At 39.5% G+C, this 16,134-nt stretch overlaps 1 protein-coding gene across 1 annotated transcript; it reads right to left on the bottom strand.

The window, feature by feature from the left end:
* Positions 1 to 2,762: 2,762 nt before the first annotated feature.
* Positions 2,763 to 10,161, bottom strand: ddx23 (DEAD (Asp-Glu-Ala-Asp) box polypeptide 23). The gene is made up of 17 exons (XM_078255445.1): positions 10,023 to 10,161; positions 8,851 to 9,002; positions 8,535 to 8,654; positions 8,006 to 8,099; positions 7,849 to 7,914; positions 7,623 to 7,761; positions 7,406 to 7,539; positions 6,704 to 6,816; positions 6,455 to 6,598; positions 6,046 to 6,271; positions 5,638 to 5,783; positions 5,332 to 5,509; positions 4,458 to 4,700; positions 4,191 to 4,342; positions 3,979 to 4,087; positions 3,464 to 3,638; positions 2,763 to 3,296 (listed from the first exon to the last, which is right to left on the bottom strand). The coding sequence occupies exons 2-17, from the start codon at positions 9,000 to 9,002 to the stop codon at positions 3,073 to 3,075; spliced, it is 2,415 nt and encodes an 804-aa protein (XP_078111571.1). The 5' UTR covers positions 10,023 to 10,161; the 3' UTR covers positions 2,763 to 3,072.
* Positions 10,162 to 16,134: the final 5,973 nt, after the last annotated feature.

Below are 16,134 nucleotides of genomic sequence, written 5' to 3'. Positions count from 1 at the left end.
GTCTTGTCTTTGGGGCTACTCACTCCTCACACACTAACAACACTATTACTAAAAAAGAAAAAAGAAATGCATCACTTTATTTATCCACAAACATTAATATTGGGGAATTTTTTTTTTCTATCCACAATATTGGGTGGACACTGGTTGACGCACTTTTAAAACTCACTCACTTAAAATTTGTCCGGTCCAAGATCAGGCCTACAATTTTTTAATTTGTGATAAAAATGAATGAGTGAATTATTAAAGCCCTGCATGTTTTAGTTCACCAATTAGCTATTTTCATTATATTTTGGCAGAGTATGTTTTTCAAAGCGGACCAATTTAGCAACTGATGAAGCAGTTGAAGTTTTTCAATTTATGAAGCACAATTTTTACAATTTAGTTTCCTCTGTCTTATTCTGTATGCAATACTAAGCCTAAACATTGAAAAACTTTAAACGCCTTAGACCATCTGGACTTCCTCTTTTTGTGTGAGTAGAAAAAAAAATTGCACTACTTTTCTTTGGGATGGTTGCTTTGTAATGCAATAACTGCACTAAATATAACCGTGTATCCACCAGACTACCACAGCGTGCTAGCGTGATCCAACACGCCTCTTCCCTCTATTTATCAAAAGAGACAGCAGATGTGTAAAAAGTGAGACATTTCCTGCCTGATGCTGTATAGAATGCTTTCTATTTGAAAATAGATTCACAATGCTAAGTAAAATATGACTTAAAATAAACATGACATTTTATGTACTTTTAATTGTGTGGGTGCTTTTTTTTTTTTGTTTCACTATAATGCACTCTATTACGCTTTATTAGAGCCATGGACTTTTGTACAGATATTGATTGTCCCCAGAGTTGAACTTTTCCTCTAGCGCCACCATGAGGTTGATACTTGTGGCTTTTATGTGAACAGCTATTGGATGGATTGCCACAAAATTTTGGTGCAGATATACACTACCGGTCAAAAGTTTGGGGTCACTTAGCAATTTCCATTCCACTCCATTCCAGACAGAATACCAGCTGAGATCAGTTGCATTGTTTTTTTAACCAGGGCAGCAGTTTTCAGATTACATTTTGTGCTTACATAATTGCAAAAGGGTTCTCCAATGTTTTCTCAGTTAGCCTCTTAAAATAATATCAGATTAGTAAACAGAATGTGCCTTTGGAACATTGGATGAATGGTTGCTGATAATGGGCAATGTAGACATTGCATTAAAGATCAGCCACTTCTTTCTACAACATTGGAGAACCCTTTTGCAATTATGTAAGCACATAATGTAATCTGAAAACTGCTGCCCTGGTTAAAAAAACAATGCAACTGATCTCAGCTGGTATTCTGTCTGGAATGGAAATTTACCCCAAACTTTTGACCGGTAGTGTACAATGTTCCTTTTTAAGATTAATCAGAATAAGTTTGATGATCCTCTGACTTTTTATGTGTAAGTACCATAGACTGTATAAAACTGGCCCCATAACTGTCATCACAGCTGGATTCAAACTGTTGCTAAACTCTCGATTGCTGCACAGAAATACTTGACATCACAATTTTCCAAATGAGGTTGTCAAAATGAGTGAGAAACATTTTGGCCGAACATATAGTGTTAATGTAGGGCCTCATCGTCCACAGTCAATAATAAAATGTTTTCAGGGCCTTTAAACAAAGATGTTGGTTGGCAGCTGTTGTCTATGAAATTCAGAGATAATCTGACTGTTATTCAGAGGTAAACACTTTTAAACATAAGAGCAAACTTCAGGCACTCACGTTGAGGAGTAACGTTAGTGTTTTAAGTCTTTATTGGTTACATGGCTTGCTCGTAATTAATTAGAATTAATCATCCTCAGCAGGTAACTTAAAAACATACTGTACATGGATACCATGTTACCCTTTATTCTGAATTATTGCCTTTTAGAATGTTTCTGACATTGTTTTCTTTGATTTGTTAATTTTGGGTTCATATTTCTGAATAAGTCATCACTATCACACACACACACATTTGTTTCACTATCTTTGTGGGGACCAGTCATTGACATAATGCATTCCCTAGCCCCTTACCCTAACCATCACAACTAAATGCCTAACCTTAACCCTTACCATAACCTAATTCTAACCCTTTAATTTAATTAATTCTAAACAGCCCTTTAACCTTGTAGGGTCCAGCATTTTGGGCCCCACAAGGCTGTGCAGACCCCACAAGTATACTGTATTCCCCGGTTTCTCTCTCTCTCACACTCACAACCAGATCAAAACCATTTTCAAAAATTGTTTAATGAACAAGTCATGTAAACTCAACAAATCAAAACTCAACATGACTCCTGCACCACTTTGTTTGAGTTCTTTAAGTTTGCTCTTTTGTACATGTTTGAACATTTCAACCCTTTATTCTGCATCCCAAGATCCACCCACTGAGCACTATCAAACTATCGAAAATACTTCTTGCCAAAGATAGAAGTCTTTCTCGTAAGTTTTTAGACAGTTATGAGCCAGACGTCACTCAAATTTGCTGTATTCACTACGTACAAATGTTTCTATTTAAAACGATGAAATGCAGAATGCATTTGAACGAAATGGCTGGGACTTCTGGCATTGGTCTCTTAAACAAACAGTCAGGAAACTCAAATTATGGTTAACAGAGAAGTAATCAAGGATAGCACTTACTACTCATCTACACTCACATCATGGTTGGTGTTTCTTACATTTGATAACTGAAGAGCAAGTTCAGTTACATTATCACATCTGGGTTATAGAAGAAAAACAAAACAACGAACGCTGACTTCACATTTACACATCTTTGAATGAGTAGAAATATTCAAATTACATACACATCGATGTGGTGTGTGTGTGTGGTGATGATGATGATTTTTGCACCAGTGAAAGACAACTGCCTGGCTGAAAAAGACAAAAACAGACCAACAGCAAAAGAGAAAAAGAACCAAAGAAAGGGGCATAAAAAATACCTTGATACCAAATCCTGAAGGTAAAACAGAGAAATTCTGTGCAGATACAACATGATGAAACACGAGACACTGATGAGTGTGTGTTTGGCGTATAAAGTCCGGTTCGTATGGAAACATCCGGGATAAATCAGGCAAAGATGGTCTCCTCGCGTCTCTTCTTGGTCAGGATGGTTCCAGGTTTGTGCTGAGCTTCCGGGTGGTTGGTCAGCTCTGGAGGGCAGGTGGAGACCGGGCTTTCCAGGATGGCCTGCTTCAGGTCGTAGAAAACTGCAGAGTCCTCTTTGGTAAGGAAAGTCAAGGCCATACCACTCTTACCGGCACGACCCGTACGACCTATACGATGGATGTAATCTGCAGGAGGAGGAAGACACCAACATGGCTTAGTAAATACTTTTTTTATTTATTTATTTATTTATATATGTATTTTATGTTACGAATTCTTACGTTTCACCAAATAAATATCAACTTACGATGTTACAGACAAGGAAAAGACAAATAGTGAGAATGAGGCTTCTTACCTTCAATGTTCTTAGCCATGTCATAGTTAAGGACCATGGAGACGTCATGGATATCGATACCTCGACCAGCAACGTCGGTGGCCACCAGGATATCTTTGGCTCCTGCCTTGAGGTTGGAGAGCGCAAACTCTCTCTGCTCCTGGCCTTTGCCACCGTGCAGCGTGCAAGCATTGTACTGAGTGAAGAAAAGACAACTGAGGTTATATTTTGAATGCTAACACAATGTTGTTTAGCAGGTTTAGCAACATGAATCAGCACTAAACACAAAAGTACAGCTGAGGCTCATGGGAATGCCACTAGTTTTGCTGGTATTTAGTTATAAACCCAAGTATCGGACAATATAACAACATTAGAAAATGTTACCATGTTTGTACCAATCGTCACCTTCAAACTTATTTGATTGTTGCTTGTTTAGTGGACACGAACATTAAATGTTACAAAGAAAAACGTAACCTAATAGTTTTCAGGTGATAAAAAAGACATTTTGGACCCACTGGTCCAGTCCAGTGACTTACCCCCATCTTCTCCAGAGACTTAGCCAGCACGTCACAACCCTTCTTCTGGTTGACGAAGATGATGATGGGAGGCTCGAAGCCACGCGACAACACCTCCAGCAGCTTCTTCCTGCACCACACACAATCCAAAACCACTCAGTAAGACACCTTGACATAAATAAACGAGACATTTGATTTTTACAGTTGTATTTATACGTTTGTGTCCGTCTCACCTCTTCTCTCCCTCTGACATTAGCAACACCTTCTGTTCGACTCTCTCGTGAGGTTTGCCAGCAGAGCCAATGTACACCACAGCAGGACGTCTCAAGTAGCTCCTGGCCAGTCTCTCTACAGCTGCAGGCATAGTGGCTGTGAACATGACCGTCTGAAAGGTGCAAAAGAAATTACAAAATAGAGCTTGAAAACACAAATAACAGTGAGAGCAGCTGGCACCTACACAACAGTCTTGTTTATAATTTATGTTTGAGCGATAAACATACTTGTCTGTATTTATGTTTTCCAGATTCAAAGTTCAGCATCATTTTCTCAGGGTCCTCTGCTTCGTCGGTGTCTGGTTTCTGATTGGTCACTGGGATGTACTCCAGAATCTTCTGGACGTCGGGCTCGAAGCCCATGTCAATCATACGATCGGCCTCATCGAGGACCACATAGGTGCAGCGGCCCAGAACCAGGTACCGGTTCTCCAGCACATCGATCAGACGGCCGGGGGTGGCGATCACAATCTGTTAGAGAAGGAAAACTCAGTTGGTGAATATACGTAGCATTGTTACCTTATGACATTAGACATTTTTAGACATTATATGTCTACATGTTTACATTGTCTGAAATTGTTTTTGTTAAAAGGTCTGGTAAACCAAATAAAAAGCTGCTAAGAATCACACCAACCAAAATACATTCTACCACATTTTCGCCTCCATTTTTAGGCCTTTATTTGTGTACATTTTGGCAAATGTGTACCATTAAAAAGGTATATGGAATTATCCATTAGCAGTTCTTGTATCGCTGGATAACTTCCAAACGTGATGATTATCAGGCAAGATCTGAAGCGTCTTTTTTCTATGATTTCTAGGCAGATTTATGGACGTTTATCTGTGACAGACAACAGAGACATTTTTAAATCCTCAAAGAGTAAATGTTGCGCTGGATTGATTGATTGAATTAATATTTAAAGGCTTTGTGTTAGAAAATATAATGAAGAATTACTTATTTATTCAACTTTTTTTTTTAAGACTGATTAAACACAGTGCTACAGAACAGACTTTTGTGCTTTTTGGGTGATAACTTTAGACACTTAGATTATCTAGTTACAGTTTCCTGGCTTTTCCACACAGGTGTAAATGCTAAATGTTTCACCTCACAGCCCATTCTGAGACGGAAGCCCTGGTCCTCTCTGGAGATTCCTCCAATCACAGCCACTGTGCGGATGCCAAGCGGTTTACCAAACTTTATGGTCTCCTCTTCAATCTGCTGCGCCAACTCACGAGTCGGAGCCAGGATCACAGCATAAGGACCCTGGTCTGAGTCTTCAATCCTGCATGTACAGCCAAGAGAGCAGAGCAACGTCATAGACCATTATGTCAGTAAAAAAATGCCAACGGAAAAATGCAGCGGGACATTGTTAGTTGGTTTACTTGAGATTATTTGAGCATGGGCTGTTACCTGTCAATCTTTGGCAGGGTGGTGATCCAGACAAGCAGCGGAATCAGGAAAGCAGCCGTTTTACCGCTACCTGTTTCGGCCACACCAATGATGTCACGGTTCTGTAAACCAATAGGAATGGCTTGCCTCTGAATAGGTGTCGGATCCTGGAATTTAAAAGAGAACAGTCATTATCAGTGATACAATTTAAATGAATCAGTGAAAACAAGTGAGGATATATCAGTTTTTAGGTCAATTAGAAGAAAATAGAAAAGGTAAAATAAATCAAATGAACTGTAACTATTACAATCATGAGCTTTTTACCTAACTAAAACTGAAACTAAAATAACAGCATTATTGGCTTGTGAAAGTTACAAAAACACATATTCCTCTTATGAAAACTTCAACATGGAGTCTCAGTGCACCGACCTTGTAACCACACTTTTCGATGACCTCCAGGATGTGATCGGGCATTGAATACTCCTTCCAGTTCCTGATGGGGTTCGGGATCTTTCCTCCCTTGGTGGTGATGCTGTAGTCCTCTCTAAAGATTCGCCAGTCTCTGTCCGTCATCTCGTCCAGCTTCTTCTGAGACCAATGTCTGTCGTCCCAGCGCTGCTTCGCTTCCTTCTTACGCATCTTCTTCAGTCTTGTCCTGAGAGGAGAGAAGAAAGATACTGCCATTAAGTTGTTGAGTCAGTACAAATTGTGTATACTAGTTACTATTAGACTGATTTTCGAGTCCGTTTTTTAATTAGGTTTTTTTAGTTGCTTTTTAAAAACCACCAGTATCCTCTTTTAAACCAGAACAAGACCTGATCATCTCTATTTTACTCACTCTTCCTGCTCCTTCTCTTCCAGCGTGCGCCTTCTCTCCATTAGGTCACCATAGAAATGTGACTGGTCTCTTTTCTGCTGCTTCAAGTCGATGCCAGCGATGAAGCCTCGTCCGTACAGCTGCACGTGGTGCTTTTCTTTGTAACTGGGAGACAGATTGGGAACATGTTGTTCAGACTGGTACACATTCTGACAAAACAAAAGACCTGCTTCAATTCGTGAGTGATACAACTGGTTCATGTTTACTCACATTGGGTTGTAATCGACTGAGGTGTCTTCAGAAGCGTCCCACTCAAACACAAATTTCCTGTCGTTCAGGTGACGAGTTCTCCGGCGTTTCTTGAGCCCACCCAGGTAACGCTCCTGTCAAGATCAGATATGTAATTTAGTTCATTACATCATTCAAAGGTTGAATTTTAATGCAGTTTGATCATGTTTTAGAAGGTCAACATACTTAAGTTTGCGATGCTTGAATACCAAAAGTTAACAGGTTAACAACAAATAACAGTCAAGTCACATTTTTTATATAGCCCAATATCATTAATCAGAAATCTGCCTCATGGGGCTTTACAATCTGTACAGCATGACACCCTCTGTCCTTAATTCAGTTAGGACAAAGAATACGTTATATTGTTGGCTTCATCTGTATAAGTGATGGCTTTTCAGGCAGAGGTGTCTGTTACATAAATCTTTGTTATGGTTCTATTCAAGGATGAAAAGAGTCACAACGCTAATTTGATATTTGGTACCTGCTGCTACCGAGAACAGCAGTGACTTGATGTGTATTTTGCCGTTGAAGCATTTACAAGGACATTGCTCCGGACAGGATTTAAAATACAAAAGAACCAGTGATTTGGCGGTCAGAATGGGGCTTCAGACTTTATGCAACATTTAACATTGCCGGTCACAGCCATCATTTCATGTGCTCTACGCAATTTCTCATGAGACTAACCTTGATGGCGTGGAGTTCTTTGCTTTTATCTTTCTCCTCTCTGAGCTTTTGTCTTCCATCATCGTCTTCATTCCCGTTGTTTTCTCTCTCCATTCGCTCTCTTCGCTCTCGTCTCTCTCTTTCCTGGGGGTCCTCTGTAAACACACAGTCTCAGTTACGATCATTATGCTTTTATAAACAGCATGCAGTACCGAATGAACCAGAGGCTGATACACACCCATCATTTTTCTCCCCATGTCCTGGAACATCCTTCTCTTCTTCCTCTCATCTTCCAATAATCTCCTCCTTTCCTCCGTCTGTTGCTCCCTCCGTTTTAGAGCCTCTGCTTCTCGCTCTGCCTTGGAGAGGAACTTGGGCTAAAAAGAAGAGAAAAAGAAGTAAGGAAAGAATCCTCTTGGGTTTAAAAATAAAAGGACAAATGTGAACCTCAGGAAACTTCTCACCTTTGCCTCTGCTTCCTCTTCTGCCTTCTTCTTGGCGAGAAGCTCTTCCAAAGATAAAGGTTGGACCTGGACAGAAGCAACACAGGTCAAACACGCAAAATAACAACCTAAGAAACAATGTAACGCTATGAAAGATTCAGCCAAACCAGATTTGTACCTTTTCTTTTTTCTTTTTTTCATCTTCTTCCTCTTCTGTTTTTATATCCCTCTCTCTCTTTGATTTGGCATCCTTCGACTTGGGTGAGAGACTTCTACAATGGAAAGTTAAATTTTAACAGATGTAATCAACCTCTTTCAAAATAACAATCACTTTTGAAAACACTCACCTAAATACAAATAAACAACATAAATACAAAAGGTTTGCCATTTGAATGACGTAAGGCATCCACGTAGTATGTTTGGCACTTCTGCATTACCAAGTGCCAAGTCGAATATATGAGAACTGTCAGTTTACCAGTTATAATTACAACTTGGCCATTGGCATGAATGTTGTTTACAAGTTGGAAACTGGTAATTACAATAACTCTGATATAACATGAACGCAGCATAAATGTGAATGATTATACAGTTGTTTGAGAATCTTTAGAGTTGTAGGCAAAACATCTTTTTGCTTTTGCCGGAAGAATGTGAATCAACATTCACATGTGATCCTTCTCACAAAGCTGTGTATTTTAGCATTCACATACCTGGATCTCTTACTGCGATCTTTATCACGTCGATGGCCTTCTCTGTCCTTACGGCCCCTCTCTCTGTCCTTATCTCTGTCACGCTCCTTGTCTCTATCCTTGTCTTTCATGCGTCGGTCTCTGTTATTATAATACAAATCATATACAATGTTTAATTTCTTTTTAATTTCAACAACAGACAAACTGAAGCTTATTTATGCAACAACAAAACAACAAAAATAAGACAAATGCTATGTGTGTAATTATGCAGAAATGATAACAATTAGAACTCTAATATATTGTTAAAGACAGGGCTGTGCTCTTGCATTTTAGTTACCTTTCTGCAGACTTAGAGCGATTTCGTTCACGAGAACGATTGCGCTTGCGTGTAGGCGAGAGTTTACGTTCTCGTGAACGGCTGCGTTTCCTCTCTCTGTCTTTGGTCCCTGAGGATTCAGCATCCTTCTTGTCTGTGGAGTCGGCTGCCATCTGTAAACAGAAAGAGCATGTTACTGTTAAAATCAGTTATTGGATATTCACTTGGGTAGGTTTTTGATAAAGAAATGTACTACTACTACTTTTGAAAGGACATGAATTAATGAACAGCTTACAGTTACACTGTTATTACATTGTAAGGTAGACATTGCATTTAAATTTGCTTTAACAGTTTTTCCTCACAAGGTAATATAGCATCTTTGAGTAAACCTTTTACAGATAAGACACTACGAAGTAAACACCTCAAAGTAACCAGGTGGATAATTGAGAGCCAATCATAAAAATCTAAATATGCAACACAAAACGATACAGGCATGGTCACTAACCATGTGCCAACTACATCATTCTTTGACATGAATTGCTGAATGAGTTTTAGCATGTTTTACATAATTTTATAATACAAAATATGCATTTAGTTCCTCTGTTACTTCACTGCAAAACAAAGTTCACCTTGGGGACAATAAAACTGAAATTAAAGATGCAAATTTGAAGTTGAATTTAGTCTAGTGTTGTTTGTAGACAATAGACAACACAGTTTTTCAAATACAAAATAAATGAAATATTGAATGAATCCACGGTTTAAGACACATTCATGTCAGCCCTTATCCATAAGGTTGTTGGCTTGTCCGCTTTTATTTTGCATTACTGATAATGTAATTATCCTGCGAGTATCTGACGGTAAATATAAGTCCTCCGCTAAAAGATTCAGGCTTATTTTAGTATAATATCAAAGGTTACCATTGATGTTAAGAACACCTAACGAGTCACAACGGACGTAAACAATGAGATAAAATTAAGTAACGTTGACGTTACGTTTACTCTGCAAAATGAATGCAGATAGTGCGAACAAGCTAGCTAGCTTCTGACGTTAGCTAACAACTTAACGTTAGAAAAAGGCAAAGTATCTTCAATAAACTGCCCAAACATGCAACACTGAAACCTAACTCAAGTCAAACGTTTACACTTTATAAACACAACAGGGGAAATGTGAAGTGCACGACATTTAAAACGTACCTTAATAATTTGTCCACAAAACACTTAGCTAAATTGCGATTTATGTAGCCAGCTACGCTTCAAGAAGACGCCATATCGCTCGACACGAGCGAACGCCAGCAAGGGTTTGTGGGAGTCGTAGTACTGAAAGTTCCGTACAGAGTGCAGCAAACGACTGTTTATACTACATTTTCCATGGCTGACATTTCCAAGCAAAGTTGATGTTGTCAGGGCCCCGATTGTTTGGCACATGAACACCTAAGCGCCTGACTAGAAAAAAAAAAAGAAGAAAAAAAAACGTATGCCATTTTAGGCACAAGGTGGCAACCGTGTTACACGTTAGCACAACGCTGATTTTTGTTACATTAAATCTAGAAGAATTTGATAATACATGATAGGTCTAGATTTTTACAAATGAAACAGAATAACCGTCAATTTACACTGCGTATGTTAGGCTTTTAACGGCTAAAAGTTAAACGTTGTTGGTGCATTTTACAGTTTAAAGTATGGAGAACTTAACGTTGTGCTTTAGGTTTAAGGATGATTTTTTCTTTACCTTTGACTGTTTCCGTCTGAAGTAACTGCATTACTCAAGCTTAGTCCATTAAAATCCCACTCCCCTTTATCCTGTAGTAGCCTATCTATCTATCTATCTATTTTTCTATCTATCTATCTATCTATCTATCTATCTATCTATTTTTTCTATCTATCTATCTATCTATCTATCTATCTATCTATCTATCTATCTATCTATTTTTCTATCTATCTATCTATCTGTCATATAACAATAAGAAGAGAATAATTAATAGCACTTATGTTGAAGCTCTACAGAAAGACTGAAATTTTAAGACAATGAAAATTGTGAAATGCAATCATAAGAAAAAGATTAAAAGGCCCATCAGTCCATTGTTGACCATTGACTATAGTGCAGCCATGATGAAATAGCTCTGTCTATTCAGTACGATTTAAAATCACTATCCTCTGCAGCAGATCTTATTGCAGAGACCAGACCGTTTTTTTCTCTAATCTAAACCGTCCTTTGGTGTGTAGGTGTGTACATGTTCCTGAAGACAGATACAAGATATATATAATAAAAGATGCCTGACTATAGTCTGGATTGGCCCGATGCTGATTCATATTCAGGACTGGCCTTTTCATCTATGGGGAGATCAAGAGAGATTCATGGAGCCCTTCTGAAGGTGAAACTGTTTCAGTAAAAACAGATCAAAGTTGATTGTATAAAAAAAAGAAAAAGAAAAACACAAAGTAGAAAGATAGAGGGGAAGAAAACAATAAACTGGTAAGACAGTAAAAGTCAGATTTGTATTTTTTTTATACTGCACTGTGGTCTTTAGCATTTCTTTGTTTTCCCTTATAACATTTTTGGTTAAAAGTCTGAGGATGAAAGCTGCACAAGAAATAAATATCAATCAATCAATAAATCATTAAATCAATCAGACTTTATTTGTATAGCACTTATATAAAATGTAACACAAAGTGCTTCACAGACACCACACAAAGCAATAATGATTATGAATCCCCTATGCCTCATACAGTAACTACTATGCATACTATGCAAAGGGATATTCCATTCTTTAAGGTTTCAGGGTTACTCTCAGCACTGGTGTAACTAATGACATTAACAATGGCTCTGTTCCATTTAGGTGTCCAAGTAAGCCATGTCAGTGAACCTGCATGCATAATATCATAGCCCTGAAACTTGAACACCTAAATGTCATGCAGCCATGATTAATGTTATTCGTTATACCTGTGCTTTTATTAATATTGCATGCCAAAATCTCAGCCATGAAGGGTTAATTCTGTGAATCCTTAATATGTTTTCTTCATTTCACTGGATAAACTGTAAACTGATAAACTGTCATTGTAGATAAAGCACAGGTGTTACTAATAACATTAACAATGCCTTCGCTCTATTCAAGTGTCCCAGTAAGCCCTGACAGTGTGACAGTGAGCCAGCATGCATAATCCCAGGACCCTGAAACAGAAGCTGCTAAATGGAATTCAGCCATTATCTCTTTTTATTATTTACATCTGCTGCTTTTCCTACTGTGACACTGTGAACATGTCTTCTGTGAAAACATCCTATAAGCAAAGGCAGGCAGAACAGAACTGTAGGCAAACTGCAAGGATTAGGGGCTCAATATATACTCGCATTAATTTGGTAACAAGGAGCAGGTGTGCAGGCAGGTAATTAGTCAATTGATGAGTAGATGGGAGAACTCAGCGCAGATAACTGGTGGGTTAACATTGTAACGAGAAGCAGAATCAGATGTAGATGAGAGGATGAGGCCATCATGACACTTTGTCGCTGATTAGTCATGTTTTTTATGTTTTCATAATGTATCATCAGTACAGTGCCCGTTTAAAATGTGCCTGCTTTCAGCTTTCTCCAAAACCATTGTACCCTGAAATAACTTACAGAGGCCCCCAAAGCACCAACCCAACTGTATACAAATACTTTCTTACTTCTACTTCTGAGGAAAACATTGTACTACTATATTTACCTGACAAAAAATGTTACTGTTACGTTGCAGATTCAGATTTTACTCACAAAATATCACAATTAAAATATGATGCATTAATATTATATCCAGCATTATATTGGAATTGAAAGCCTCATCTTGAACAGAAGTTAAGTGAGTGCAATTACATTGTGCTGATAATGTTGCTCTTTGACTCTTCACTTAGGTGCTGTACTGTGTGCATGTATGTCATATATGGTGCTAACTCTCTCATACAGAACGAGTAATGTATAACATTTGTACAGAGGTAGCAGTTATCATGTAAACAAAATACAGACACATTGTTCATTAATATAGTGTAAAAAGTGAATTCATTACCATATTCTTATAGATGTATTATTATTCCTTCATCACAGTAGTAGTAGTACAGTAGTAGTAAGTAGGTTAAATTGTCACCGGGATGCAGAGCAAGAGTTCTGTAGGGTGACAGCCGCAGGAAAGAAGAAGCGTCCTCTGAACCTGCTGGTACGAGTGCGGAGAGACCTGAGACGTCTCCTGGATGGGAGTGGGGTGAATAGTCTGTGGTTGGGGTGAGAACAGTCTTTGATGATGCTGCACGCCTTACCCAAGCATCGCTTTCCCTGGATGGTCTCGATCCTCGAACCAGTGATGTAGTTTTCACCACCCTCTGCAGTGCTTTCCGGTCATGGGCAGAGCAGTTGCCATACCAAACTGTGACACAGTTGGTGAGGATGCTCTCGATGGTGCAGCAGTAGAAGTTCACCAGGATCTGAGGAGACATGTGGACCTTCTTGAGTCTCCTCAGAAAGAAGAGATGCTGGTGAGCCTTCTTGATCAGGGTAGAGGTGTTGAGGGTCCAAGAGAGGTCCTCAGAGACACCCAGAAACTTGAAGCTGGTGACACGCTACACCTCAGTCCCGTTGACGAGGATGGGGGTGTGTGTGCCAGCTTTAGACTTCCTGAAGTCCACAATGAGCTCTTTGGTCTTCTTGGTGTTATTAACTACTCATTTTCCTTTTGCTTTATTTTCGCTGTTTCTAATTTAAGCAGTGGTACAGTGACAAAAAGCCGGAAGATGAGAAGAGACAGGACATGAGATAAACCCATGCAGGTACAATTAATTGAAGATGTATGACTACTTTGTTATTTATCTTCAAATTGATGTCATTAATTTGCGTGTGGAGAACATTTAGGATTGAAAGCAAAGGAAAATGTCTTATAAGGGGAGAAATAACAGATCATTTCTGTAAACAGGCAAAAATAATCAAATTTTACCCCCTTTTTGAATGCATTTCTTTACCATGGCTCTGCATGTTTTGTTTGTTTCACGGCCAGTTAATGATTCTTCAGGTCAGGAAGCTGGACTGCGTTGGGTTTATAATGTGGATATTTGCAGTTTTGAAGCCCGACAGACTTGCTGGGGTCTCATGATTGGATGGCAAAGATATGAGCGTGAATAGCTGTTATCCAGATGTGCACATCGCATGTCTGACTGTAAATCTCCTAACTACAGTCAACCCCCATCCCAAGCACCTCATGTGCCCCAGCCTTTGCTCCCTTCCCCCCATATTCCCCGATGCCAGGCGTGATTGTCTAATTAAACCGCTGGAAGAGCAGTGACTCTTGACATGCCCTCAGGATGTGCCACACGGGGCAAGTGGGCATGAAGAGGGGGGTTAGATCTGGTGAAGGTGAGCAGTGTGGGTAAATAGGGGTTTCTGGGGGTGTCATAATATGCCAGATGAGGGGAGGGGGGTGAGATAGTTATACCAGGGGAGCCCATTTACCTCTATCAGGAAAACAAGGGGTCTTATCATTCCAGCAGACCTGAGCTGAGCGCCGGTGTGTGTGTTGAACCTGGCTCACCTCGCTGCACTTGGGGAACGAGAAAATATGCAGAGCGGATGAGATAAACTGCTTAGTATACACAGCACATACTGACACACATTCATACACCAATTCACATGTACATCGTCACGCATGGATGCCCTTAGCCTCAAATACAGTACCCAGAGAAAAACACACGAACAGGCACAATTTAGTACTAACACAAACAAGACAAAGGAACTTGGTTGAATGTATTTACAGCGTTTACAGCATTACAGCATTTAATTTTTAATCACAGATAAAGTGTCATATCTTTTGAATATTTGATTTGGTTTTCATGGCACTATGCACTGTATGCAAATGTTAATACAGCTTAACATGGTTAATATTAATGAGTCAGTCCTTCAGGGCTATAGAAAGGCTGTGGTGTCTGCTGTCTGGTGATGTCTGTGTGCCTCATTGAGTCGCCCAAAGCACAGACATACACAGGCTGAGAGCTGCCCTGCTGCCTGAACCTGTCATATTACAACAGCTTTGGACTGAGCAATCAGACAGAGAGGGACAGATTGATTGAAAGAAACTTTACTTCAATAAATCTGGTACAATCAGAGAAATTCAGCTTTGATTTTTGTTATTTTGGTGCCAGTTCTGACTGCTATAGTCTGGCCTTGAGAGATGTGACAGAGCAATTCAGACACTTGCAATTTGAAAAGCAAAATAGGATGTTTAAAGGAATAGTTCTACATTTTTGGAAATATGCTTATTTATTTTCTTACCTAGAGTTAGATGAGCAGCTCAATATTGTATCTGTCAGCAGCTAGTTAACTTGGCTAAGAATAAAGACTTGAGACTAGAGGGAAGCAGTTAGCCTGCTCTGTCTAAAGGAAAAGAAAATCCTATCTGTAAGCTCACTAATCAACACACTAGCTCATGACCGAAGAAATAGTCAGGCACATAATCCCCTGTACCACAGCTTGTCTTTTACACTTTGCTTTTCGAATGGGATTAAAATACAAGACATAATGTGTTTGTTTGTGAGCTTTAGAGGTGCTGGTAGTTCACCTTCCGACAGAGCCATGCTAGCTGTGCCACTCGTTTACAAGCTTTTGCTAAGCTAACCAGCTGCTGGCCGTAGCCAAATATAAACCGTAAACGAGAGAGCGGTATCAATCTTCTCATCTTACTCTCTGCAAGAAAGCAAAAATACGTACAGTATTTCCCAAAATGTCATACAATTGCTTTACAGTACATTGATTATGCACACAGTGGGAACATTTTTACAAAAACAATATGTGGGAAGACATCATAGTGGCCATGTCTGCTGGACAGAACCACAGAGAGGCCAATGCCCTAATGGGACACTGGAGAATGTCACTCCTCACCCAGCTGAGCCTTTGACATACAACCCCATTTTCCATCCAGAGACAGGAGTTATGACACTGTCAGAGCAGCTGTGGCAAAGCTCACTGTTATAGTGCCTTGGGTGTGGGGGAGGGGGGGGTGTTTGGTGTGCTCGGGCATATAAGGGAATGTAACCTATATGTCAGTCTGCAGATAGCTCATCAGTAACCAGGCAGCATAGCTTTGCTTCCTTTTCTGCCGCTGTGGTGCTGGAGATGTCTGATAGGTTGATTGTGCGAATGTGTATGAGCTTGCATCATGTGTGTTTTTTTATGTGTCTGAGCTGCCTGTCTGATAGATGATGTGCTTATGTGGTAATGAGCCACGCTACACTGCAACCATTTTCTCTGACTCCCTGAGAGGGTTATAGATGGCAGCACTCTTCCCTAAATCATCCTCCC

This window comes from Sander vitreus, chromosome 7 (genome assembly GCF_031162955.1).
Source record: "Sander vitreus isolate 19-12246 chromosome 7, sanVit1, whole genome shotgun sequence".
NCBI classification, from domain to species: domain Eukaryota; kingdom Metazoa; phylum Chordata; class Actinopteri; order Perciformes; family Percidae; genus Sander; species Sander vitreus.
This window is presented reverse-complemented; position numbering and strand designations above follow the sequence as displayed.